Genomic DNA, 24,779 nt, shown 5'->3' with positions numbered 1-24,779 from the left:
CCATGTCCCCTTAATTTAAACAACAGTCCTACCCAGGCCTACAAGAAATGAGTAGAGCAGGAGCTCCTGAAGGAAATTCAAAGAAAAAAACAGCAAACCTTTATGAGAGTAAGAGGGTCACATTTTCCCTCTGGGGTTTCAGCTCCCTCTTGAGTTTCTGGAACTTTAACACTGAACGGTCCTCCCATAAGCCCCAGATAAGCTGAGAATTTCAAAGGTACCCTTAATAAATCACACTGAGAAGACAAAAGGAAAACACAATTAGCATTGAGTAGACAGGAGTCACAAAATCCATAATTCTGAGAATCCCAGGAGAAGCATTGAACAGCTTTAGGAAGCACATTTCTTTTGCCCCTGAGCCATTATACCCATTTTATGCATCTATCTGGGTGCCTTTCCTCCCAATTCTGGGTTTCCCTGAGATAAATACCACCTTGTTTTCCTTTGAGTGTCAACTCTTGCTTTCCCTGGTTGGATCTTTTGTGCTGCTTCCAGAGTCCCCCCACCCCTTCCAGGGCATGATGATTAACTGCCATTCTTGAACCCCGAAGAAGGTTCCAGCCCTTCAGAGCTTAAGTTATCTGCCTATCTCACAGGCAGTCATTCTTTTTCTTTTTGTAAAATAAATTTATTTATTTATTTTTTGGCTGCATTAGGTCTTCATTGCTGCGAGTGGTCTTTCTCTAGTTGCAGCGAGCGGGGGCTACTATTTGATGTGGTGGGTGGGCTTCTCATTGCGGTGGCTTCTCTTGTTGTGGAGCATGGGCTCTAGGGTGCGTGGGCTTCATTAGTTGTGGCACGTGGGCTCAGTAGTTGTGGCTCGCGAGCTCTAGAGCACAGGCTCAGTAGTTGTGGTGCACGCGCTTCGTTGCTCCGTGGCATGTGGGATCTTCCCAGACCAGGACTCGAACCCGTGTCCCCTGTGTTGGCAGGCGGATTCTTAACCACTGTGCCACCAAGGAAGTCCCGAGAATCATTCTTTACAACCCGTCGCTGGGGTGTTCTGACCCATCTATCCCCCATTGAGAGGGATCTGGTAGTGGCTTACTATGGTTTAACATTCATGACGTTCCTTCGTAGACAGCGTCAATAACAGAGTGAAGACAGTCATTTCCTCACAAAGGCTGAGGGAGTTAAGGAAGAGGGGAGGATCTTCTGTTAGTAGGATCTGCTCCCAGTCAGTAAGGAGGACATTTTTCATGAGGACTTTGTTCTTTACTTCATTTAGACTTTTGCAATAATAAGTTTCATTTGTGCCTTTCATGTTTTTATCACTGTAGTTTTCTACCTCTCCACATCTCCATTTTCCCTAAGCCAAGAAGTGCTCCCAGACAGGGAGATCTTGCATTGTGATTTCAGTGTTTGCTATAGAGAAATGTATGGACACCCAGTTTGTACAGGTTTAAAGAACTTGTTGATAGGAGGTTGATTGTTTAGTAGCTGGGGACAACTAGACGGCCGTTATTTCAAAGCACAGAACCTATCTTGCAAAGAGGTGACAGCGATGATATCAGGACTCTCAGGAAGCCCAGGCCTGCCCAAGTGCAAAACAATTGGGTCTTGGCACGTGGCTGACTTGAATTCTGATTATTCCAGAGCCAAGATTTTCTTGAAGTTTCAAAACCAAGGGGGGAGCAGTAAGGCCCCTTTCTGATTTTGTACATAATAGAGAAAGCAAACAACAGGAACAATAATGAAAAGCAGACTAGTTCTTTCTTTGGGAGATTATAGTCATATTTGCATAAACTTTAGTACAGTTGCTTCATCTAGTTTAGGCACTAAAAATGCTTCTTGTTTTATTGACCTATGTTTCAATAAATAAGGCCAGGCTGAAAAAAATATGTCCGAAGCCTATAATTATGGATTTGTTTGGCACAAGATGCTTCCTTCAGCATACTTCAGATCATCTTTTCCAGGAACTGATGAGAACAGGTTGCATGTGATCAAGAAGGCTCATTCTCTATCAAATACTCTTGGCATTATAAGGGACAGCATGACTGATGAAATACCACAGCTAATCAGAAAAGTGCACTAGGAGAAAGCAAGATGGAGCAGTTGGAACCCCAAGACACAAAACTGTCTTACAATCAGCAAATGAGTCTTTTCTGATTGCAACATTCATGCTTCCAGATCCAGTTTCTCCTTTGGCTTGCATGAGCCCACTTTCTCCATTCTAGCTTGTCATTAATCTTCCTCCCAGGCTCTTCTTTTCTCATTCTACACACTCTCCCTGTATAATCTCTTCTACTCTAAGATTTTCAACTGCCACCAATATGCTGAAGACTTCCAAGTCTCTGGAGACCATTCTTCAGCTGAGGTATATGTAGCTGCTTTGCCTCCACATATCCGATTGTCAATTTGTGTCCCACAGGCACAGAAAACTCAACATAACCCGAAACTGAACCTCTCATTTCCTTCCACATACCCTCCGCCCTCCCAAAGGCTTCCCCCCCGCCTTCTTGTACTACTTATGTTGGCAAATGGAGCCGCAGTTCATTCATGTTACCTCATCTTTGGTCCCAAGCCTTCCTGCCTTGTTCTGTATTCCGTAGGGGCTCTGACCAGGTTTGCTAGGTGCCAGCCAAGTTCTATCATTAACTCAATGTCCATGCTTGGATACCTCCCTTGGGTCCATCCATTCTCCTCTCTGAACCCTACTTTCTTGTCTCTAAGGAGCCTTCTAGCTCCATATTTCTGAGTCTTTCCATTACCTGAGGTGGGGTATATTCAATAAAGAGCCTTAATCTTTGGCTTAGCTAAGTGCTGTGTTAGACTAGACTGTTATTAAAAACTCATATTCGTGGAAAGAAGTATATTGTTATAAATTATACAAGGCCTAGTATTTAACAGTGATTAATGGGTGAAGGAGAACAAGATTTGTTTCCATGAATTTTCAGTATTTTAATCTCCCATGAACATACACAGTAGAAGAATGCTCAGATTTCCAAACTGGAACACAACAGAAAGAAGCTGATTATTGGGTTTCACTCGGAAAAGAAAATTAGAAGTTGCCTATACACATCATAGAACAGATAATATTTGCAAAGGAGCCCCTACTTAGAAACAACATGCAGTCAAACAAATGTGTGATCCCTGAATGAGTGATGCTTGAGCACTTTGAAAATGGAAATATTTTTGAACCTTAACTGTCCCTCTCAATATAAATGAAGAGAAACCTTTAAAAACCTTTGCTTTAGAGGCACAGTGCTGTTAAGAGACATACTGGAGCAGAGTTGAGAGAACTTTTCTTTCCTAAATACACCAGAAAGCATTTTCAACACCTTGTTGACATGGCCCTTCTATTTTATTTCTAAGGAGCCAGCTGCACTTTTATTTTTATTTATTTATTTATTATTATTTTATTTTATTTTTGACTGTGTTGGCTCTTCGTTGCTGCACGCAGGATTTCTCTAGTTGCAGCGAGCGGGGGCTACTCTTTGTTGTGGTGTGCAGGCTTCTCATCGCAGTGGCTTCTCTTGTTGCGGAGCATGGGCTCTAGGTGCACAGGCTTCAGTAGTTGTGGCATGTGGGCTCAGTAGTTGTGGCTCGCAGGCTGTAGAGCGCAGGCTCAGTAGTTGTGGCGCATGGGCTTCGTTGCTCCGCGGCATGTGGGATCTTCCTGGACCAGGGCTCGAACCCATGTCCCCTGCATTGGCAGGCGGATTCTTAACCACTGCACCACCAGGGAAGCCCCCAGCTGCACTTTTAAATCTTGAATACATTCACCCCCTTAGAAAGCACTTAAGATGTGGAGTTCAGCCACAAGAATGTATCTGAATGCTCCTGGCTTTGGACACTAACATGTAGCTAGAGAATTGGTGCCCTGAAGCCCCAGTGTTAAGATCAGAGGCCTTGGTTAGGCAGGACCAACCCTGCCTCCATCACCCAACCTGTCCAAGATCATCCAGCTATTACAAAGACAGGGTATGACCCCAGGTCTGCCTGATGCCAGTGCCCATGCTCTTTCTACAACTTTAGAGTTGCCTTCAGTTCGTTTGGCAATGCCAGTCTCCAAAGTTGCTGATTCCCACTGGTTTTATCCTACTTGACTTTCATATCAGTGGGCATTGGAGCTCAGTAATGGCACTGTGATAGGCTATCACCTTTGTAGGCCTACGGTGTGGTCTGATATGTCATTTGAACAAAAACCCAAAGGCACACGACTCTGTTACCAGACCTCTAACTTAATATGTGTTAGTCTGTTCAATTCAAAAAACATATGTCAGAAGCCACATTTATCAGGATGCTTAGTGGTCAACAGATATTGAAAACCTTCTATATGACAGATGTCATAAGGAACTTTATGAACAGATAGGAACACAATTTACCCTTGTCCTCAAAGAACTTAATATATAATGTGCAGGCAGAGTGGACATTCTTGAGAATCCCATAAGAATATAGTAGAAAGTAAAAACAAAGTAATTATTCACCAGAGAAAAGGAAATGAATAAATGATCATTTCCTGCCCCCGCCCCCAGCGACGCCCTTGGTTCACGTCATTCTGAAGTAGAAAGTCAGAATCGCACTTCCAAGGAAATGGACAGACTTTTCGTTTTCCCTCTGTGTGCTAATTCCTGCCACAGCAATTGGCCTCTTTGGCTTTTCCTAAAAGTTCACTGAGACTTTTCTGGCCTCCTCTGGGGACTCCTTAATGCATAATGTTCACCAACTAGTCTCCAGTTGTGAATTTTTAATTATGCCAGATCATTTTCAGTAAATAGAACTTCAAGTTCAATTAATGCTGTCGGATCCAATTTTGGTCTCACCTGCTCTGAGCTCCACTCTGTGGTGTTTGCAGTAATTTCCACTTCCTCAGGAAAGAGGAGCTTCTCCAGAGATGGATGTTGGCAGCCCTGGGCGTCTGCCTTTTCCTCAGTCAGTAGCAGTACGGGGGGGATATTTCATCCAGAAGATTCTAATCGTGTTGCCTGGAAAGCAGGGGCAATGGATACGGCAGACTGTGATTCCTCAGTGGCCACTAAGTGTGGCCGTCTCATGCTTCCTGTGAGGCAGTGGTTCTCCCCACTTGATCTTAGCAGAAAGGCGGAGAAGCGATGAGGCAGTGGCTCTCAAAGGCCAGCAACGTCAGCATCACCGGGAACTTGGTAGACGTGTAAATTCTCAGGCCCGCTTCCTAGAGCTGCTGAATCAGAGACTGTGGGTAGGACCCAGCTATCTGGGTTTTACAAGTTCTCCAGGTTATTCTCATGTCTAAGTCTATGAGCCACTGTTGGCAGATAAGTGTTTCAAACTAAGGATAGGCATAATTCGTTCCATTTTCTGAAAATTCTCATAACCCAGGTTTCACTGGGTTTTTTTTGATTTATGATTTTTAACACAAATCATAAATTTCATCATAGTAATTCAGCTTTACCTTTGCCTTCCCTGATTCCCCTAAGCATAGGTGGTTGCCGTCTGGTTTATTTCCCTAGTATCTTTTCACACTTGCTTTGTCCCATTTGGTACAAGGTGTTGTTTTGTATCTGTCAACGTGCTTGCCTCCTGCACCAGCCTTTGGGCCGCCTGAGGGCAGGGACCTTGTCCCACTCATCAGTATATCCCCAGGGCCCAACAGGATGAAGGGCACACAGAAAACACACAGTAAACGCTTTTGAGTGAATATATTGTTTAAAGTTTTATAAGTTTCAAAACTTTGATGTGGCCTTAAGAAGTAGGACTCGCAGAAGAGGAAACTGAGACCCAGAGAAGTTAGGTGATTCGGTGGGTCGATTACAGATCGAGAGCTTGAGGCCAAAGCTTGCCTCAATTTGGGAAAGGTAATGGCCACAGGTCCTTAAACATTGCCCTCCTGAACTCAGCTCAACTCAGGAAGCCTGAGGTACTTTGGCTCTTCAAGGGCAAAGCCCTTGATTTGCTCCCAGGCAGGCTGCCCCCATCCCCAGCCGTGATGTTACTAGTTGTGTCATCCTTGTACCATTAGGAATGCTAAGAGAGGGTGACTGAGGGTGCCAGTTCGTAAGGCACAGTGCAAAGGCTGAGAACAGGAAAAGGGAAGGGAATAATGCCAAAAAATAGGAGTGGATTTTAGCACAATCGATGGGAGGTATAGTCTCTGATATGTGGTTAGTCCTTGGGAAAAGGGAGCAAAGAGGAAGGGGCATGAGCTGCAAGTGAAGCCAAAGTCTAAAGCTCACTTTTGCTTCTCTGCCAGGCTGCCCTCCTTACACTGAGGTGACAGCAGCCTGGGATGTACTTTGTGAGGTGTCGTTGGGAAATGGGTTGACGGTGATTGCCACCCACCACTCCCCTTGGTGTCCAGCTCGCCTTGTGACCTGTAAGCAATCTGGCTGGGCTAAGAGGATGGGGAGAAGCAGCCTATGGGCACAGACCCATAGCAGCCTATGGACCGAAAAAGGCTTGAGACCTGTACTTTCCCTCATTAACTTTAGCATTGAACCCTATACGAGTAAGTGAACTGGCTCAGGCGCTTTCCCTTGAGCCCCTGGGTTATAAGACTTTGGAACCCTCTTGTAAATCATCACAAACTGGGGTGGAAGAAAGCGGGTTCCAGTACAGGCTGTCCCCCGCCCCAAACATCCGCTCGTTAATCACAATGGATTGCTGTCCCATCAGGCTTTGCGGCTTATCTCACAGCTTTGACTCCCACTTGGGAACGATGACTGTACATCTGACCCTGTCTCTTTCTTCTTGAGCTGCTGTGCCATCTCTCTAATTGCCTGCTGGACACTGTCCATCAACACCCCAACTCGATATGCTCCTGGCCATATCCATCATCTTCCCCTCTAGTCCAGATCCCCCTCTCAACGAATCTGTCTCTTTCACTGGCACCTCTGTTTTCCCAGTCATTCAGCTTCCAAACCTTCTCAGCAGCCTCATGTAGACTTTATTCTCATTCTCTAGATGGAGTCAGTTCTCAAGTTCAGTCATTTCCTTTTGCTATGCCGTGCGTGGTTTCCTTCTTTCCACCCGCGTAACAACTATTCTGGTCCAGGTTCCTGTCATATTTCAGGTCTCAATCACCCTAAACCATCCAATACCAGAACTATGATTTTTTTTTTTTTTGCTTCTCAATCCACTATCTGATGGAGGAACCCAGGGCTAGATGTGAATGCAATAGTGGTGAGACACAGTTCCAGTGGCCTCTGATAGTCTGTAGCCAACATCCAAGCTCTTGGTAAAGACTTAAGTGAATAGCCAGCCGAAATGAGAAAATAATATCACTTAGGAACTGATCATGTTCTTTCCTGATGCCAGTGAGGCATTCAGGGATGTGACCGCCTTCCCTGGGCAGAAACAGCATGTGCCAGGAGGTGAAGAGAGCAAAAGGGCAACAATAATCAATAAGCTTATTGCTCCAGTCCCCAGTGCCCCTGAGGTGAGTTGTTAGAGTGAAAAGTTAATGGAAGGGGAGAGGCCAAGATAATGCGAGTGTCCCAGCTGCCTTTTCCAAGAGCTCTGCAATTACAAAGTAATTGTGCGCTTCTGTGTGAATGGTTTATCTGATCAGCTGAGTGCCCTCTGCTTTAGAGAGGAGAATCCTAAGAAAGAAGGAATTCACATGCCTCCCGGGCAGCCAGGATTAGAACTCAAGATTCCTGAGTAAATGCTTTGAATGCCTGAGGTTGTTTCTGAGAGACTGTAGCCACAATGGGCTTCACAGCAATAAAGATGAGCATTTTCTCTTGTCTAAAAACCCTCAGTCATTGCCCACAGTTAAGCAAAGGGAACCTAGGGGAGGAAGCTAAAGGAAAGCACAGCTTAGTGAACTGAACTTTCTTTGCTTGATGGTTAATAGAAATCATAGATCATGGGAAGAGGATGCTTAAAGAGACATGGACTCGACTTTAGACACTTCGGGTAGAAGAAAATGAAAAAGTTTGGAACCAAGAAAGAAAACCACTCAGGACATAACCTAGCAAGACAGAAAAATGAAATGAAGAATCCTCACCAGCTCTAATTAAAGGAAATCAATATTTGAAGAGCTGTCTTGCTCAGTAACAGGACAAGGGCAAAAGTACTTCAGCAACGTGAGCCTCTTAGAAAATAGAAAAGCAGGCTTTCATGGGGAAGCAATCATGATTTAAAAGGCTTCAAAAGACAACCACTTGGTGGGTTGATATGTTGTAGAGGGCACTCAAGCACCTTTTGGGAAGGAGATAGATGAGCTGCTATGCCTGCTAGACTCTATATTTGTAAAGCACATTTCCTTATCCTGGGAGCTCTAAGAAGCCAAGGGTTACTTCTAGGGAGCAAAGAGTAGCTACCATTTCCCCAGAGAGACTTGAAGTAAACCCTTAACAATAGCTTGGGTTTCATCTCTGTTACCACTTACAAGAACACACACTGGAAAAACACTGAAAGCCATACAAATGCAACAGACTTTCTGTTGTTATTCGCGGCGCTAGCCAACCATCCGAGCAAGTCATTTCTAAGCTCACCTCTTTGTGATCCACGTGATGATCAACCATCAGTAACTGGAATCCAGTTTTCCCAGACCGTTCTTCCTTAGGCGTGGAAAATATGGGACATGTGTGTCACCACTTCCTTCTCTCCCACCGGTGCCAGACATTGATACAGTTGGCACTCCTTTTCCACTGAGCCGAAATGCAGCTTTTTCATTTATTTGTTCAACAAATATTTTTTGGAGCACCCTCTTAAGAGCTAGTTGGAGAGATGGATAAACAGTAAAATATAAACAACACTACAGGCACCACATGCTAAGTGCCAAAAAAAGATATGTAGACAATGAGTATTATAGCCCAACTCTCTTCCGAAATACAATTTCAAATTCCTAGGGCCCTGAAAATTAGTTTTTAAAAATTCAGTGCTGTTTTAGTTAGAGCAACACAACTATTTCTCATGGGTCTGAGACGGATTAATTCCAAAAAGAGCTTACGAAGTACTACCGGAAATGCAGAAGTTTCTGTATGCCACCCATCAAGAAAGTGAGTCGAGGGTGTTTGAAACTGCTAGGTTCTTCTCCCTCAAGTACCTCTCTGACCTAAGAGAAAAATCCAGATTGGAGTGGATCTGATTGCCATTTTGCGTTAAGTACCCTGGATGCCATTTCAGCATCAAATTATTCAATCAGAAACACTTTGAAAATGCTGAAGAGTTGGGTTAGTCACAGTTTTCCCACCTGGATACAATGTGCATAATACTGCAGGATTTTATTTTTCACTTTTCTGGTGTTGGAGACATTTGTGGAGCCGATGGAAAATGGTTTACGATACATGTTGATGGACAGCCGACCAAACAGACAGAGCGAGTGCTGGCGTTCATTAAATTTTCCTATCAGGAACCCACCTGGAATTGTATCCATAGGTCTTTGATGAGGCCGGCTTGGGAGGGAGAGAGGAAAGAATCTTACCCCAGGAAAAAGATAGCTACTCCTGAGGAGTGGGAGAAGCCTGGATCCATGCCCCCTGGGATTTCAGGCCATAGCTTTTAATATCCCAAAGAGGAGATGAAAGTCAAAAGGGCTGACAAGTGGTCTAGAGACAGACAGAATAATGACAACTGGGGTGCGCCTGTTTCAGATGTGTAAGTTGGAAACTAGCTCTAATTCCAGGCAGCCCCCGCCAATCTCATATACCCCCAAGTTATCATCCAGGTATCCTAAAAGCAGGCAGGGCTTATTCCTGTAAGTCCCTGGGATTGCCACATGCTTCTTTCAGTGGTCAGCATCCTTGGCAGCATCTTAATCTTTGGATCATTGACCCATGTTTTTCCAGATCTCTGAGGCTCCCAGACAGTCTACAGTTGCAAGATTTTCTCTTTCTCTCTCGTGGAGCACTTCTGGAAAACTTGAGGTCTCTCTTTCTCAAAGTTTCAGAATCATAGCATCTTGTCCAGACTTACGTACTCAGCCTGGAACTTTGAGGGGGAGCTCTTTTCCCTCAGTGTTAGGCCAACCTTTCTATACAACAGTTCCTTAGTACATCTACAGAATTAAACTCCTAGGATCCAAGCCTGCCACCATTCTGCTGGCCACTCCCCCACTTTCAGATACCTTTTGCCACTGTCAGTGGACAAACATTTTGAGTTACTTGATTACTTTCACCTCCAGTCTTGGTGCCGTACCTTCCGTCTGTGATTTTTCTCTGAGCAAGTTTTGTATTTATTCCACTCAGATCTGCCCTTAAAGGATTTGGCACTTGGTCAGAGGGGGTCCTTATTTCGATCACTTAAAGGAAGACTGCTCCAGGACCACCACCTCCTCCCACCTCCATAGCAGCTGTTAATAAGGCCGCCACGGCCAGCTGACAGCTTTCCCGGATGTCCTGCGGTGCCCTGCGTTGAGCTTAAAGAGGGTCACCTGTCATGCAGATTTTAAAGGACCCTTGGCTCGCAAGGCACAGACTTGGGAATACAGCAGTGGGAATGGGTGTCTTTTATTCAAAAGAACGTGGATGCCTGAACTCAGTGACTCGGGAGACAGGGTGTTGAGTGACCACCTACTATTCTGAACCTAGCAGCCTGCAAGATCAAAAGATCCCTTGTTTCAGAAGGCTTCCATCAAAGTCCCCCACTGCCTCCAGTTTGAGTGAGGGGGTGGGAGGAGGAAGGCTCAGTGGCCAGTGAGCTGAATGTGGAAGTGAGGGAATTGAGACCCGCTTGAATTTTGCAACACACAGCGTATTTCATCCCCTGTGTGAGACTGCAGCAGCCTTCTGGAAGAGACACTTCTGAATTCTTCTGAGTTCCAGTCTTTTGTCCAGTTATCACTTCGTTTCTGAGGGGGGTTCTGAATGGGGATGGTAGCTGCTATGGTCCCAGGGATGGTTAAGGAGTTCTTTGCCAGGAAGTCAGCGTGGATGGGCAGGGGCAGTGCTGCATGAGTTCTTCAGCACTTTGTCTCAGCGGGCTTCTGACACCTCCTGGGAGACAGACTGTGCGCCTACTCTCTCCAGAGCCACCCACCCCAGCAGAAGGATTGGCGCTCACCTTGGTGACTCCCACTTCAAAGGAGTGCTTTGGAGCCCTCCCGGACACTGAATCCTACCTGCTGGAACTTTCGCTATCTGTCTGATCAGCCCTGTGCTCACACACATCTGTATTGCCTCGGCAATCGCCAGGAACCCGTGATTATCTCTTGTTCCAGTCACATCCACGTAGCCACTTAAAGTTGATGGATGTGAGGCAGAATACCTTTTGTGACCCACCCTCTCACCCTACCTCACCCCACATCTCAATACAGCTGCTTGCAGGCACCTATTCCTGAGGTACTTAAAAGATTCATAAATATCTGGAAAGCTCTTTGACATTCTCTGAGACAATATTCTGTGCCCTTGGAAGGTTCTATTATACTCATTGAAAGCCAAGATATGCATTTTTCTTCTTTACCTTCACTTTTTGTAAAAGGTTATGCTGACGTAGATCTTAGTAACAAAAAAAAATTCTTTCTGATGAAATCAGGATAAATAATTCCACACATCATCAAGTGGGGAAAAAGGCTTTGAATTGGTTTCCATGGAAATCTGGAGATGAAGTAAAGTAATAATTTCAAGGCAGAGCAGCTGAATTGAAGATAATGGTAAAAATAGTTTGATAAAGAAAATAGAATAAAGTAATCAAGAAGCCTCCAATCAATTATTCCTTTTTGTTTACCTTCAAGTGATTAATTTGTCTGCGTTTATTAACCTGAAGAGATTAAGCAGACCTTCCTAGTGATTTATTTCGTAATTGTTTCCAAGGTTTGACATAAGCTGTGGAGTTATTGAAGGTGGAGATCTAAATTCAATTACTCATGAAGCAGGTGGTGCTTCACCTGAAAGAATATCTGAATTCACGGCCTTCCCATGTTAACATTATGAGTGAAAATTATTAATTTATCTGATAGTATCTCCCAAAGACTTTTAGAAGTCATTTGGCATCCACATACTTCACAACAAGTCAGCAGCTTCAGAACTGAACTTGAAGTACAGAGAGCCCAGAGACAGGAAATAAAGGATTTTATGTTAAAGACTAGTTAATTTTTTTGGCCAGAGCCTCTCTTGAGGCCTGGGCTGTGGCACTGTCATTAATGGCATCCACCAGCTCAAGCTTTGAATGCCAAAAGAATAGCTTTCTTTGAACTTGACCAATGGTTCCCACTCTCTGTACCTTTGAAGGACAGCACTGGATAAGATCACGCTTTATTTTGACAGGCGAGAGAGACACATGCATGCACACACACACACACACACGGGGGGGCGTGGGGGGGAGAAGAGAGAGATTAAGATATTGAAAGAGAGATGCCTTGAAAGTCTTTAAATGAAATAACTAATTTCTTTTTGTCTCTGTGGTCATTGTTGTATATATTTTTCTATTCTTTCTGTGGGTGTAGTAAGGATAGACGGGGTTCTCCAAACACTAATCCAGGCGCCAACTCTCCGTCATCCACAAAGTCCCGGAACACATCTAAGAACGGGAAGTAAGTGAAAAGTGCCCCTGTGCATCCAACATAGCTGTCACCAAGCCATGTACTGTCCTCATTTTGTCATTCATTCATATTCATTCAAAGATTTGCAGAATGCCTTCTGTGTGCTTTGCTTTGGGCTAGTCACTGGGGAATTTAAATGAGTAAGGAATGTGTCAGGAATATTGGGTGCATGAAGAACTAAAGAAGGGGAGGAGAGGGAGGGGGAAGTCAAGAGATGGCTTTGGAAAGATAGCTTTTAGGGCTGATTGTGATGGGTAAGGACTTATAGCAATGCAAGATTTGGACTATGAGTCTCAAAAGTTGAAGAAAGAAGAAGCAGCGGCACTGATCAATCGTTTTATGATTTGCAAAATCCATGAAAATCTGTCTTTGATCCATACACTAAGATTTGGGGTAGATTTAGAAGAATCTGGAAAGCCATTCCATAGCTATCCTGGTTTAATTACATTTGCATTGTAACCATGTCACTGATGTACATGATATGTGTATTCTTTTCCTAGCGACTAACCTGTACCATGACCTAACCCAAAACTGTCTTTTTGGTATTGCCAAAAACTTGTATTGGCTGAATATTTGTGATGTTAGATTTACCTCTTTGGGCTGATTCCAGAGAGCAACATTGGCCGACCTCTCCCTTTGGATTCAGCAGAGAATGGCAGTCTGAAACAGTGTGATCCCATGCAGATGGCATACCTCCAATTAGGCGCTCCCCCTTTGAAGTGGCTTCAGCCCTTTGGTGAATGACTCAGGTCCTCTTGTAAGCCCTCTGTCTCAGGGCTGTGGGGCATTGTGACGGGCAGAAATACAACCCCAAAGGAGAGCCCAGCCTGCATCTAGGAGAAGATGAAAGATGCCTTCATCATGCTAAAAGCTCTAATCTAGCAATAAGATATATCACTACAAGAGCATGGCTTTGCCACGAAAGGTGAATTTGTAACGGTCATATATTTTATGTATTCAGCATTGGACCATAAATGCTGCACTTTGAATACGATCTTATTTTCAACTCCCAAAGTGAAAGAGCTATTGGCTCCCTTTTTTTTCTCCCTTCTCCTCCTGAATACCATTTCAGGTTTGCATATAAAGTTGAATGTGGGCTATCTTGGAGAATATCAAAAGCAGTGGTGAAGACAGAAGACGAAATCTCAGAGCAGTTAGAACTCGTGTCAGTTATTTATTGCTGGGCACCACAATCAAAATGCTGAATAAATTACGAAGGAAGGGAATTGATACACACGTTCCCAACAGCTGAATGTTTCCAAATCAGTCCCAATTCATCGCCAGCATGCGCCCGCGGTTAACAGAGATAGCCTTGGAGAATCTCTTTGAACTCCATGCTCGCAGAAACGGCAGGCCCTGGTCTGGGTATCTCGTACACACCTGTCCTGCTGACAACTGCAGGGCACAGTCTCCGTTTATTAGACCCTCATGTATAATTAAGGATGTTTGTGATTGCTGTTGCACTTTGAAAGGAGCATTGTTTTGTTTCTTTTGGCTTTGCGGGAACCCAGACTCTTACCTTGTGAATGAAGAGTCCCCGTGGAGCAGTCGGTAGAATTGGAGTTCAGATGACATAAAGAACACATAGCTAATACCATACCCGGCTTGTTAACAGTAGGAGGCCTGCATAAATACATTCTTAAGTAGATAAACATGATCTTATATCCCACTTGCTGGATTTGGACACCTCCCAAACTTCTGCCATGGTGAGAGCCTCCCTTCCCGCACGTTCTGAGCTAGGTGTCTTTTATCTGCCATGTACGTGACTCACAGACTGCGCTGTTCTTTACAATTTTTCTTTCTTTTCGGGGATTATTAATGAAGATTAAAAAGTTCTCCAATAGCCAGTGTTCTCTTCAAGGATATGTTTCAGGTTCCCTTTCTCTTATCTCCCATCAGTTGGCGGGAAGTTGTTGGGTTTTTTTTTTTTTTAACTCTTTTCTGCACATTTTCTCCTCAGGATATTTTTGTCAACAGCAGCAGTACTGACCTTCCATGAATATGGTGAGACTATCCGGGGGGGGGGCATTTTCCCACACTCTCTAGAACAGTGTCTATCAATGTCTAGGCACATGTGTTGTTATAGTTCAGAGACAGTGGTTACTTCTGGGTTTGGGAGTGTGTGTGGGGAGGCAGGGAGCTAGGTGGGCTTCTGCTCCCTGGGATTTTCCCCGCGGTGCCTTTCACAGTGGACAGCATCCAGGGTGGGTGCCGTCCTGCTGGGTTTTCTCATGTTATTTGACCTCATGACAGGGGGGTAGCAGTTTTTAAGAATTCCTCTGTTATTTTGAGGCCAGATACAGGCTGGGAGAGAGAAGGTGTCTTCTTTTCTTCTCTGGAAAGAAACTGGCCTCCTCTGTTTTTGAAGACAAGTCAAGCTGCCTCAGATATACCTCATGACTAAAAATAGTAACAACTAGTATGTGTTGAGTGAGTGCTATGGGCCAATCTCTGTCCCCGAGCGCTTGATACAATTCGTGTCATTAATTCTCACCCACCAAAAGCTCAGGAAGTAGGCACTATTATTATTTCCATTTGATACACGAGGAAATTGAGGCTTGGAGAGGATATCGTGTGCCTACATGGGGTCTCCCAATGAACAATTTTGGTAAAACCCTTCTTTAGCACCAGTAATAGTAATAACAATTAGTAAAATCTATCGAGCTTTGACTCTGTGCCCTTGTGCTAGACCCTGGGCCACAGAGACAAATGCAAGATACAGTAGGTGCCCTCAAGGGACTCAGTCTTCATAGAGGACAGAGGATGGCAACACGGTGTTTACAGTGAGGTAGTCACGGGGGGCTGTTGATCTGAAGCTGGGTACCAGCCCTCTGTTTCAGGGAGGAACAGATGGAATGGGATATATCTGAGCAGCAGAGCCAGACTACCCTGGCAGTGACTTTCAAGGGGGTACATGCAGTTTCTTCTATGCTAACGGTGAGCCAAATTGACAGGACAGGGGAAAAAAGCAGTGTAGAGCCATACCACTGAGATCAGGAAGCATAGGTTTGGCAGAGGTTAATCAGAGACCAGCCAGACCAGGCCACCATATTTAATTTGGTTCCCTTCGATAATGTGAATCTGTTGTTCTGTCTGACACATCAAGCCACAGTCAATCCTTTTGCTGATCCATTGGGTTATTCCCAGCAAGCACTTAAACTGTCAAGACTGAGCATACATGGTAGCCACAAGGAGCCATTACAGATTTTCTTTTTGTACCTGAACGTGTTCACACGTCACATGAGACCAACACTTTTGCTGACCCGATAAGGACTCAAGAAGGGTCAGTCACTTTCCCAGAGTCATGCGTCTAGTTCATAGCAGAGGTCAGCCTAGAATCCTGGTTTTCTAATACTTGTCCTGTGCTCTTTCTACGGCAATGCGTGCTGCAGTTCTGCTCCCAGATGGCAAGACACTTCGGCCAATTGCACCACACAAGGCTTGGAGCCTGGTCTCAGGATGTCCAGCTGAGTGCTGTGCCCTTTTTACGTTACCATACCTGTGTGGGTGGGTTCTGTTAGCCTCTGTGAAAATGGAGCCCTTAGGGAGAAATTGGAATCATTCCACTTAAAAAAAATGTAGAGGTAGTGATGATGAAGGGAAACAGCATGTACTTTTCAAACACTTCACTTTTTCTCGAAAATAACATCATTTTGGTTGTGTTTGGACAGTTACTCTTTCTCAATATTACTGTTGAGCTATCTCGAGCCTTTAACACACCCTTTCATCAAGAAAGCAATAAAGAGAACTCGTAGATCACTATAGCCGTTCTCCTTCAAACCAGACAACCAAGGCTGAGGGTGTGTGTGTGTGTGTGTATAACATTCAGAGGCATCAATTTAAAAATTAGATTGCAGGCAGTTGCAGATGAGGCTGGAAATGAATCAATCCTCTCAGCCTGAGGTGTTTTTCACATAGGCTCAGGCTATGGAAAGACAAAGACCAAGTTCAATGTTCAAATACTGGTGAAGGCCAGGAATATTGCAGGACCAGGGCAGAGCACCCAAGCACAGTGCCTGGTAGACGATACCATAAATGTTGAGTTCAGTTCCATAAATATTGGCTTAAATGAATTAAGCTGGGGAGGGGATGCTAAAATGGAGAAAAAGGAGTACAGAAGGGGGATATGAGATGGTCAAGTCAATTCTTACTCACTTTACACTTCTACCAGAGCCGACCCTGGTAGCAGATGCCACAGGAAGACTGATTCCAAGCTGTTTTTGCCAAAATTGTCTCATAACGGACAGGCCTGTTTATCTTTTCAGCAGTCTCTAGATGAGCAGTCAGGAGCACATAGCTTCATAAATCAACTAAACACACCAACAGTCCTTTGGTTTTGGTTGGCAGGACCCAAACGGAAAACTTTCCTGCTTTAGAGAGAAGAGGTGAAGTCTTGCTTGTTCTGTGTGGATTCAGTGTGGTGCAGTTTTATGTTCCGACTGAGTTGTTTACATGTGCATCACTGGAGTCCATGTCCTGTGTACTATGATCTCATGATTATGTCATTTCCTCTCATTGAGAGCCATGTATTTCTTCTAAGATAGTGGGCTGTGACTACCACTAAAACCCCTAGTTTTGCCTCTGTGTATGAAAGAGTGTGTGTGTGTGTGTATTTTCACTTCACAATGGTGGTATGCTGTATGGGCATAGCAATCAAATGGTCAAGTACTGAACTTTTCAAATAAGCGCTGTAGTTTGATGTGATGATGATGTCAATAGTGCCTTAGTTTAGCTATTAGACTAAGTCTAATATCACAAAAGCTTGTGAAAAACCAAAGCCCCAAAAACTCTCTCTCTCTCTCTCTCTCTCTCTCTCTCTCTCTCTCTCCACGCCCTCCCTCCCTCCCCCTCCATCTCTGCTGTTGCTCCTTTGTAGAAAAAAGCAAATGACAAAAACGTAAGCCAATGTCAGAATGTATTCCTAAGAACAACTTGGAGTGGAGTGTGCCCGAGAATCAGTACATTTATAGACGAATTGCCTTTTCCCTCCAATATTCGCCAGCCAGGATAGTGCGAGACTTTTGGTCACAACAAAAATGTCAAATCCACCCCAGAAAGTATACTCATTAATTAGGCAGGAAAGTAACATAAGACATTTGAAAAGGACTTTTAATAACAAGGGGTAAATAACACATAGGCTTGGCATATTTTGAGGTTTCACCTAGTGCTAACCAACTGTAGATGGGGCTGTTCAGAGATCTCTTTAAATAAATTAATCATGCAGCCTTGTGTGTATTTGAAAGGACATCAGCTTTGGAGTCAGATAGACCTGGATGTGAATCCTGGCTCTATCACTGATTAGCTTAGTACCTACCTCATTGGGCTGTTGTGAGGATAAAATGAAATCCAAGTAAGGCTCTTCTAGTGCCTGGCACATGGCAAGTGCTTAATAAATGTCAACTAGTGATTATGCTTGCCTCTGCTGCCAACATACTGCAGCTGGACAGTGTGACCTGGCCAGCATGATCCTGACCAAATCAGAGCTCTGGTTATCTGCTTTGCCAGCTCCAGAAACGGGGAAGCAGACGCCCCAGCACCACTGGCAATACATAAATAATGCCCACAGATTGAGACAAGAAATTACTGGAAGATCCAGGAAGAAACAGTCCAGTTATGGAAATATTCCCTAGGGGGTACACGTGCATCTCTGTGATGGTTAGGATGTAGAGTATACTCACTAACATCATAAATCCCCCTAAATATCTGACTGTCCATGCTGACCCTGGTTCTCCAGCTCAGTCAAGAAGGGTGTTGTGCTAATGGAGCCTTAGGAGGCAGGTGTCATTCTTCTCCCTTCTCACCTGCTGCACAAAATCACAGACTCAACCTGCTGCTCTCTAGAGCAGGGGTCCTCAATAACTCCTTTCTCCTCTGTGACATACATGGTTGAGAACTCTCATTGGCATTGCTCCAGGGGACCTCAGGGCTGCGTCCACTTCCCAGGTGCTGGCTGGAATTCTACTCCTCTCTCACCTGAGAAGGCCTAGGAATGCAAAGAAGAGGGATGTTAAATAGGATTCCTCCGTTTTCCTCTGAGTAACACATCTCTCTCTGTCTCTGTCTCCCTATTGCAGTCCGTGTCTCTCTCCGTCTAGAACTCCCTCTCTTTCTCCCTTCCTCCTTCCTTTCCTCCCTCCTTCCCCATCCAACTATCTATCAATGCTCCATCTTGCCTTTATACCCCAATATTTTTAGCTTTCAGCCTAGCTCTTTCTGAGCTGAAGGAATTACAGAGGCTAAATCAATGGCATCTTCTAATGCCTCCAGGCCAAACATGTTGTTTTTCAGACAAATAACCAGTGAAACATGGCCCACTATGGTTTGCAGTACTAAGAGAGTATGGGGGGACCTCCCTGGTGACGCAGTTGTTAAGAATCCGCCTGCCAATGTAGGGGACACGGGTTCGATCTCTGGTCCGGGAAGATCCCACATGCCGCGGAGCAACTAAGCCCACGCGCCACAACTACTGAGCCTGCGCTCTAGATAGCCTGCGAGCCACAACTACTGAGCCCGCGTGCCACGACTACTGAAGCCTGCGTGCCTAGAGCCCATGCTCCGGGACAAGAGAAGCCACCACGATGAGAAGCCCACGCACCGCAAGGAAGAGTAGCCCCCGCTTGCCGCCACTAGAGAAAGCCCACGCGCAGCAATGAAGACACAACGCAGCCAAAAATAAATAGATAAATTAATTAATTTTAAAAAAAGAGGATGGAAACACAGGGCAAAACTATTGTGCTATCCAGATAATTACTATGAATCCAACACTGACTAAAAATCTGGAGTGTAGAAGCATTTAAATGTAGAGTAGAAATTTTTAATTTGTTGAAATCCAGTTTATCATTTTCTTTCTTTTCTGGATTATGCTTTTGGTAGCGTATCTAAGAATTCTTCCCCTAACTCGAAGTTGCAAAGCTTTTCACCTATGTTTTCTTTTAGACGTTTTGTAGTTTCGGTTTTACATTTAGGGCAGTTTTCCAATTTGAGTTAAGTTTTGCATATGGTGCAGGGTAGAGATCAAAGTTTTGTTTTGTTTCACATATGGATATCTAGTTGTTCCAGTACCACTTCTTAAGGAAAATATCTTTTCTCCATTGAACTACCTTAGCACATTTGTTGAAAATCAAAAATCAATTTTATATATATATATTTCTAGATTCTTAATTGATCAATATTTTATCCCTATGCCAGTTCTGCACTGTCTTGATTACTCTAGCTTTATAATAAGTTTTGAAATCAGATGGTGTGAGTCTCCCAACTTCATTCTTCCTTTTCAAAGTTGTTTTGGATAGTCTAGGTCCTTTGAATTTCCATATGCATTTTAGAATCAGCCTGTAAATTTCCAGAAAAAGAAAAAAAAAACTGCTGGGATTTTGGCAGGGATTGTGTTGAATCTATATATCAAATTTGGGAAAAACTGACATCTTAACAACACTCAGTCTTAAAAGCTATGAAGACGGTGTATCTTTCAATTTATTGAGATCTTTAATTTCACTTAGCAGTGTTTTGTAGCTTTCAGTGTACATGTTTTTCCTAACTTTTTCAGATGTATCCCTAACTATTTCATACTTTGGATGCTATGGCAAATAGTATCCTTTTATTTTAACTTCTAACTGTTTTCCCCCAAGTTTCCATTATTTTTATAAAATTTTTATTTTATATTGGATTATAGTTGATTTACAATGTTGTATTAGTTTCAGGTGTACAGCAAGGTGATTCAGTTGTACATATATAAGTATCTATTCTTTTTCAGATTCTTTTCCCATTTAGGTTATTACAGAATATTGAGTAGACTTCCCTGTGCTATACAGTAGGTCCTTGTTGGTTATCTATTTTATGTATAGTAGTGTGTATATGTCAATCCCAAACTCCCAATTTATCCCCCCCCTTTCCCCTTTGGTAGCCATAAGTTTGTTTTCTATGTCTGTAAGTCTGTTTCTGTTTTGTAAATAAGTTCATTTGTATTCTTTTTTTTTAGATTCCACATATAAGCGATATCATATGATATTTGCTCTTCTCTGTCTGACTTACTTCACTTAGTATGATTTCTAGGATATAGAAGTACAATTGATATTTGTATACCAGTCTTATATTTACAAACTTGCTAAGCTCACATATTAGTTCCAGGAGCTTTTTTGAAGATTCCATTGGATTTTCTACATAGACAATTATATCACCTGTGAGTAAAGACAGTTTGATTCTTCTTTTCCAATATGGATGCCTGTTTTCCTTGCCTTATTGCACTGGCTAGAACCTCTAGTATGGTATTGAATAGCTATGAGTTATTTGGTGTGTAAATAATTCCTACCTGTTTAGCTTTGTAAAAAAGACACATAAAAACAACGGAGTGATAGTTGGACAATGGAAGTGTCCTCCAAAGATGATATTCTGGGGACAAATGAATGATCACTGCCTTTATCAAAAGGTCAAAGCTAGATTCCCAAAGTACTGCACGGAAATTTCATCAGAGAAAAAGATACTATCCTGGGGAGGAGGAGGAAAACAAAAAGCAAAAAACAAAATGAAAAATAGAATAACATACACTCTTCCCTTTATTCTCATTCGTATCTTCTCCCTCTCTTTTCTCCCCTTCTCCCCTCACCCCTCTCCCCACTCTCTCCCTCCATGAGTTCTTTAAAAGAAACAGTGTGGTATAGTGGTTAAGATGGCAAACTCTGGCGCCAAGTCATTGCTTTAAAATCCCAACCCTTCCCTGGGTAAGTTTCTTTATCTCTCTGTGCATCACCTTCTTCACATGTAAAAAGGGGATACTAATAGTGTCTGCTTCATAGGATTTTCTTGAGGATTAAATTATTCATTCATTCAAAACTTTTATTGATTGTTTATGAGATACCAGGTACTATTGTAGGCTCTGGAGACACAGCAGAGAAAAAAACAGTCAAAATTCCTTACCCTCATGCCCATTCTCGTGGAAGGATACTGTCATTAAACAATTAAGTAAACTATATAGTATTTTAAAAGGGAATAACTTATAAGGGGGGAAAGGCAAGGCAGAGGGATAAGGAGTGATGCAGACAGGAAATTAGTAAATTTAAATAAAGTGGTTGGAGAAGACCTCACTGAAAAGTGACATTTGAGGAAAGATTTATTTTATTTAAATAAGGTAATACAGTTAAAAATTAGAACCATTCCTCACATATAGCAAATATATAATAACGCTTTTTATTAACTACAATTTATTGAGTGCTTTTTATGTGTCAGGCATTGTGCAAAGTGCCTTATGTAATATTATCTTGTTTAATCATTACAATAGGTCTATAAAGCAAAGGTTATTATTAGCTCTTTTTACTGACAAGGAATCTGAGATGACGTTGACTTGTTCCAGGTCACGTAGGTAATAGATGATGGGGCCAAGACTCCAACCGTGTCTGGGCTTGTCCCACGAGGCTGAGTTCATCCATCCTTTGTGAAGATGCCCTTTATGCTTGAGGGACTATATTAGACCTACATTCACAAGGATCAGAAGACTGGTCCTGCTGCTGGAGGCCTTAGTTGGAGGGGAGAGTATTGAGTAGGTAGAAGGTTCTTCAGGGGCCATGGAATGTCGTGAAATCCCATCTTCCTGTTAGCATTTCAACTTGAAGATAAAGGTGCTCTTCCCTGGGACCCCCATACCAACACCTGGCCTTGACACTTTCTTTGCTATGTGTGTTGGGTGCACACAATCTGAGAATGGAGGAGTGGGGTGGACAGAAATACATACTACATTACTGGTCAATGGTCATTGCTTCATTACAGCACATGCTTTGGGTTTTCAGAATGGTTGTTTGCTAAAGATTAAACAGAAAAAAAAAATGAGGCAGGACTCAGCTCACTGATGATTGAACTATAAATTTTGCCCAGAAAATGCTGGTGATGCTATAAAATTCAGGCCACCGTCTGTTACTGCTTGCTTGAAGTAGCATTTGTATTGGATGATTAAGATGTCACATGCATTTGAAGCACAAATTGGTTCCGAGGTACCTAGCATCCCTGGGTGGTGAAGATGGTCCAAGAAGAACATCACGTTGCTTGAAGGATATATTTATATGATATCACAAGCCACAGTTTTGGGTCACTTGAGTGGGGTTGACTGTGGATGGAGATGGGGACAACTGAGAAAATGGACTGCTTGAATTGGCTGGATAATTTAATCAAAACGGTCAATTGCCTATTCTGTGTCAACTGGTTCTATGCAGTTTGGCAGACCTGAGACATGTTTGGCCATCACTGTCTGCAACGCTCAGAGTGAATTGGGGGATACATGTGAGGCGGGAGGGAAGCAAGTCTGGTTAAGCCCCAAATTCCTAACACTAAAAAGAACCCATTACTTTTATAGTATTTTATAATTTGCAAAGAGCATTCTCATCCGTTATCAACAAACGTATGAGGCAGGAATTATATCTACAGCTCACAGATGAGAAAACTCAGGCTGAGAAAAATGACACATTGTGCCCCAAGCCACGTAGATAGTAAGTGGCAGAGCGATGAATGAAACCAGGGCCCATTTTTCTCTAAATCCTAAATTATTTTCCCTACTCCATAGAGCCCAAGAGCAGGCTGCTCTTCAATTTAAGTCAAATAATTCTAGGTACCTGACCAAAAAAAAAAAAAAAAAAAAGGAGCAAAACATACTTTACATGCAGGTAGAGAACTTACAGAATTCATTCCCAACAAAAGCAGTAAAAGACTGCCAACTATAACAAGGGCCAGGATTTTTAAATAGGCAGTAACGTTTGTTGAGTGCTTCTTACGCACCAGGCCCTATTCTTTTTTTTAATTAGTCAAATAATTTTATTTTAAGGAAAACAAATTTGCACCCTAACACCAGCTAAAAGTTTTTATAAGAAAATTGAAGAAACTTTTACAAAATGCTGAACATAATTTTGAAGTTTAGAGAGTGACTGTGAAGCAAAAAATGACCATATTTATCATGATTGTAAATAATGATATATGCTCTATAAGTTCATTGGGATGGTCACCAATGGGCTGGTAATGAATCCCCAAGAGTAATAACCAAGTAACCTCAGTAACATCAACGAAGCACCAGGCCCTATTCTAAGTGCTTTAAATGAATGCATTTTCTCATTTAATCTGAAAACTGCCCCCCTGACGTTGGTTCTAGGAGAGCTCATCACTTGCTTCAGTGGCATGGATCGTATCCAATCCCAAAGGTCCCCTTCAGGGTGGATGTCCAGGCACCTCAGCAGAGAGAAGCTTTGAGTGTGGCTGGCTTGTGGACCTGAGCTGGGGGCAGTGATTCTCCAAGCCTCGGAATCTAAAGAGTTTTGGTTTTTTGGCATCAAAGAGCATAATGACAGAAGTAAGAGTGCTGGGCTTGTTTCCAAGGGCCTCAACAGTGTCCTCTTTTCTCATCGTTGAGGAGGAGATGTGTTCTCCACGGGCTTTCATGAGATGCTCTCTACTCAGCCTCTGCCTGTTTACCTTCGTTTCTCCCATTCATGCCTATGGAACCTTCCAGGGTGATCAGGCTATCTTGTGCCTTCACAGTAGGCACCGGGGCACCTGCTTCAATTGTGATCTTTGTCAGAAAATAGTTTGCTGCCTCTACCCGCCCACATCCCTTTCCCAAGACTGCTCTCCCTTCTGTGAAATGCAGATAATCCTTCTTGTCACTCCCCCGGCATCCCTAGGAGGGTGTGAAAACAAGCAATAGCATGTCTCTAAAGACCTTTCAAAAAATAGTTAGTCCCACATACACTCTTTCTAGTGTTTTCAGGAACTTTGGACAAAAGTGTATCTCCACGTAAGCAAAGTTGACAGGTTCAGACTCTTTCCCTGAGAATGTTGACTCTCCTTCTGCCAGGTCTGCTGCGGTTGCCCGTTACCCCACAGGCCATCATGCCTTTTCACAATCATGTGGCTGGTGTGACACCAAATATTCATTTCTCTACTTTCCTTCTTTAGTATCCACATTTCAGGGACTACTTAGACATAGCCAGCTTTGTCCTTGTAAACACATTCATTTTGGAGGCCGTGGGTTTCTTTACCTGAATATCTGGGTCTGTGTCACCCACTTGGTGGCAAGGAAGAAACAAATGCATGGTATTGCGATGGCTGTTGACTTGTTTTTCATCATTCTTGTAAAGTTGGAGTCATTGTTCCCATTCATTACCAAATGCCTACAATGGACAAGGCATTCTGTGCTAAGCTATAGGAGTACCAAGACAGAGGTTTATTCTCCCTCCCACACTCCCCCCGTCTGCAGATGCCTCCTGGTGGGGAATCTACCTGTTCACTCTGTCACCATTCTCTATTCCTATTTTGTCTTCTAACAGATGAAAAAGAGCTAAAAAGAAGTCTAAAGAAGCTACTTGGGCTCATAGAGCCATCACGGTGCACTTAACCACATCCT

At 43.3% G+C, this 24,779-nt stretch overlaps 1 protein-coding gene across 2 annotated transcripts in view; it reads left to right on the top strand.

Annotated features, from left to right (window-relative positions):
- The window catches only part of HS6ST2 (heparan sulfate 6-O-sulfotransferase 2), a 286,715-nt gene that overhangs the window by 237,094 nt on the left and 24,842 nt on the right, over positions 1-24,779 (top strand). The window contains exon 4 of one of the 2 annotated variants that reach the window (XM_065900688.1): positions 12,311-12,397. The exons of the other annotated variant lie outside the window; for it this stretch is intronic. Coding sequence (XP_065756760.1) covers positions 12,311-12,397 — 87 coding nt within the window. The remainder of the gene's footprint in view (positions 1-12,310; positions 12,398-24,779) is intronic. 2 annotated transcript variants of the gene reach the window in all.

The sequence above is a fragment of the Phocoena phocoena genome, chromosome X (genome assembly GCF_963924675.1).
Source record: "Phocoena phocoena chromosome X, mPhoPho1.1, whole genome shotgun sequence".
Taxonomy (NCBI): Eukaryota; Metazoa; Chordata; class Mammalia; order Artiodactyla; family Phocoenidae; genus Phocoena; species Phocoena phocoena.
This window is presented reverse-complemented; position numbering and strand designations above follow the sequence as displayed.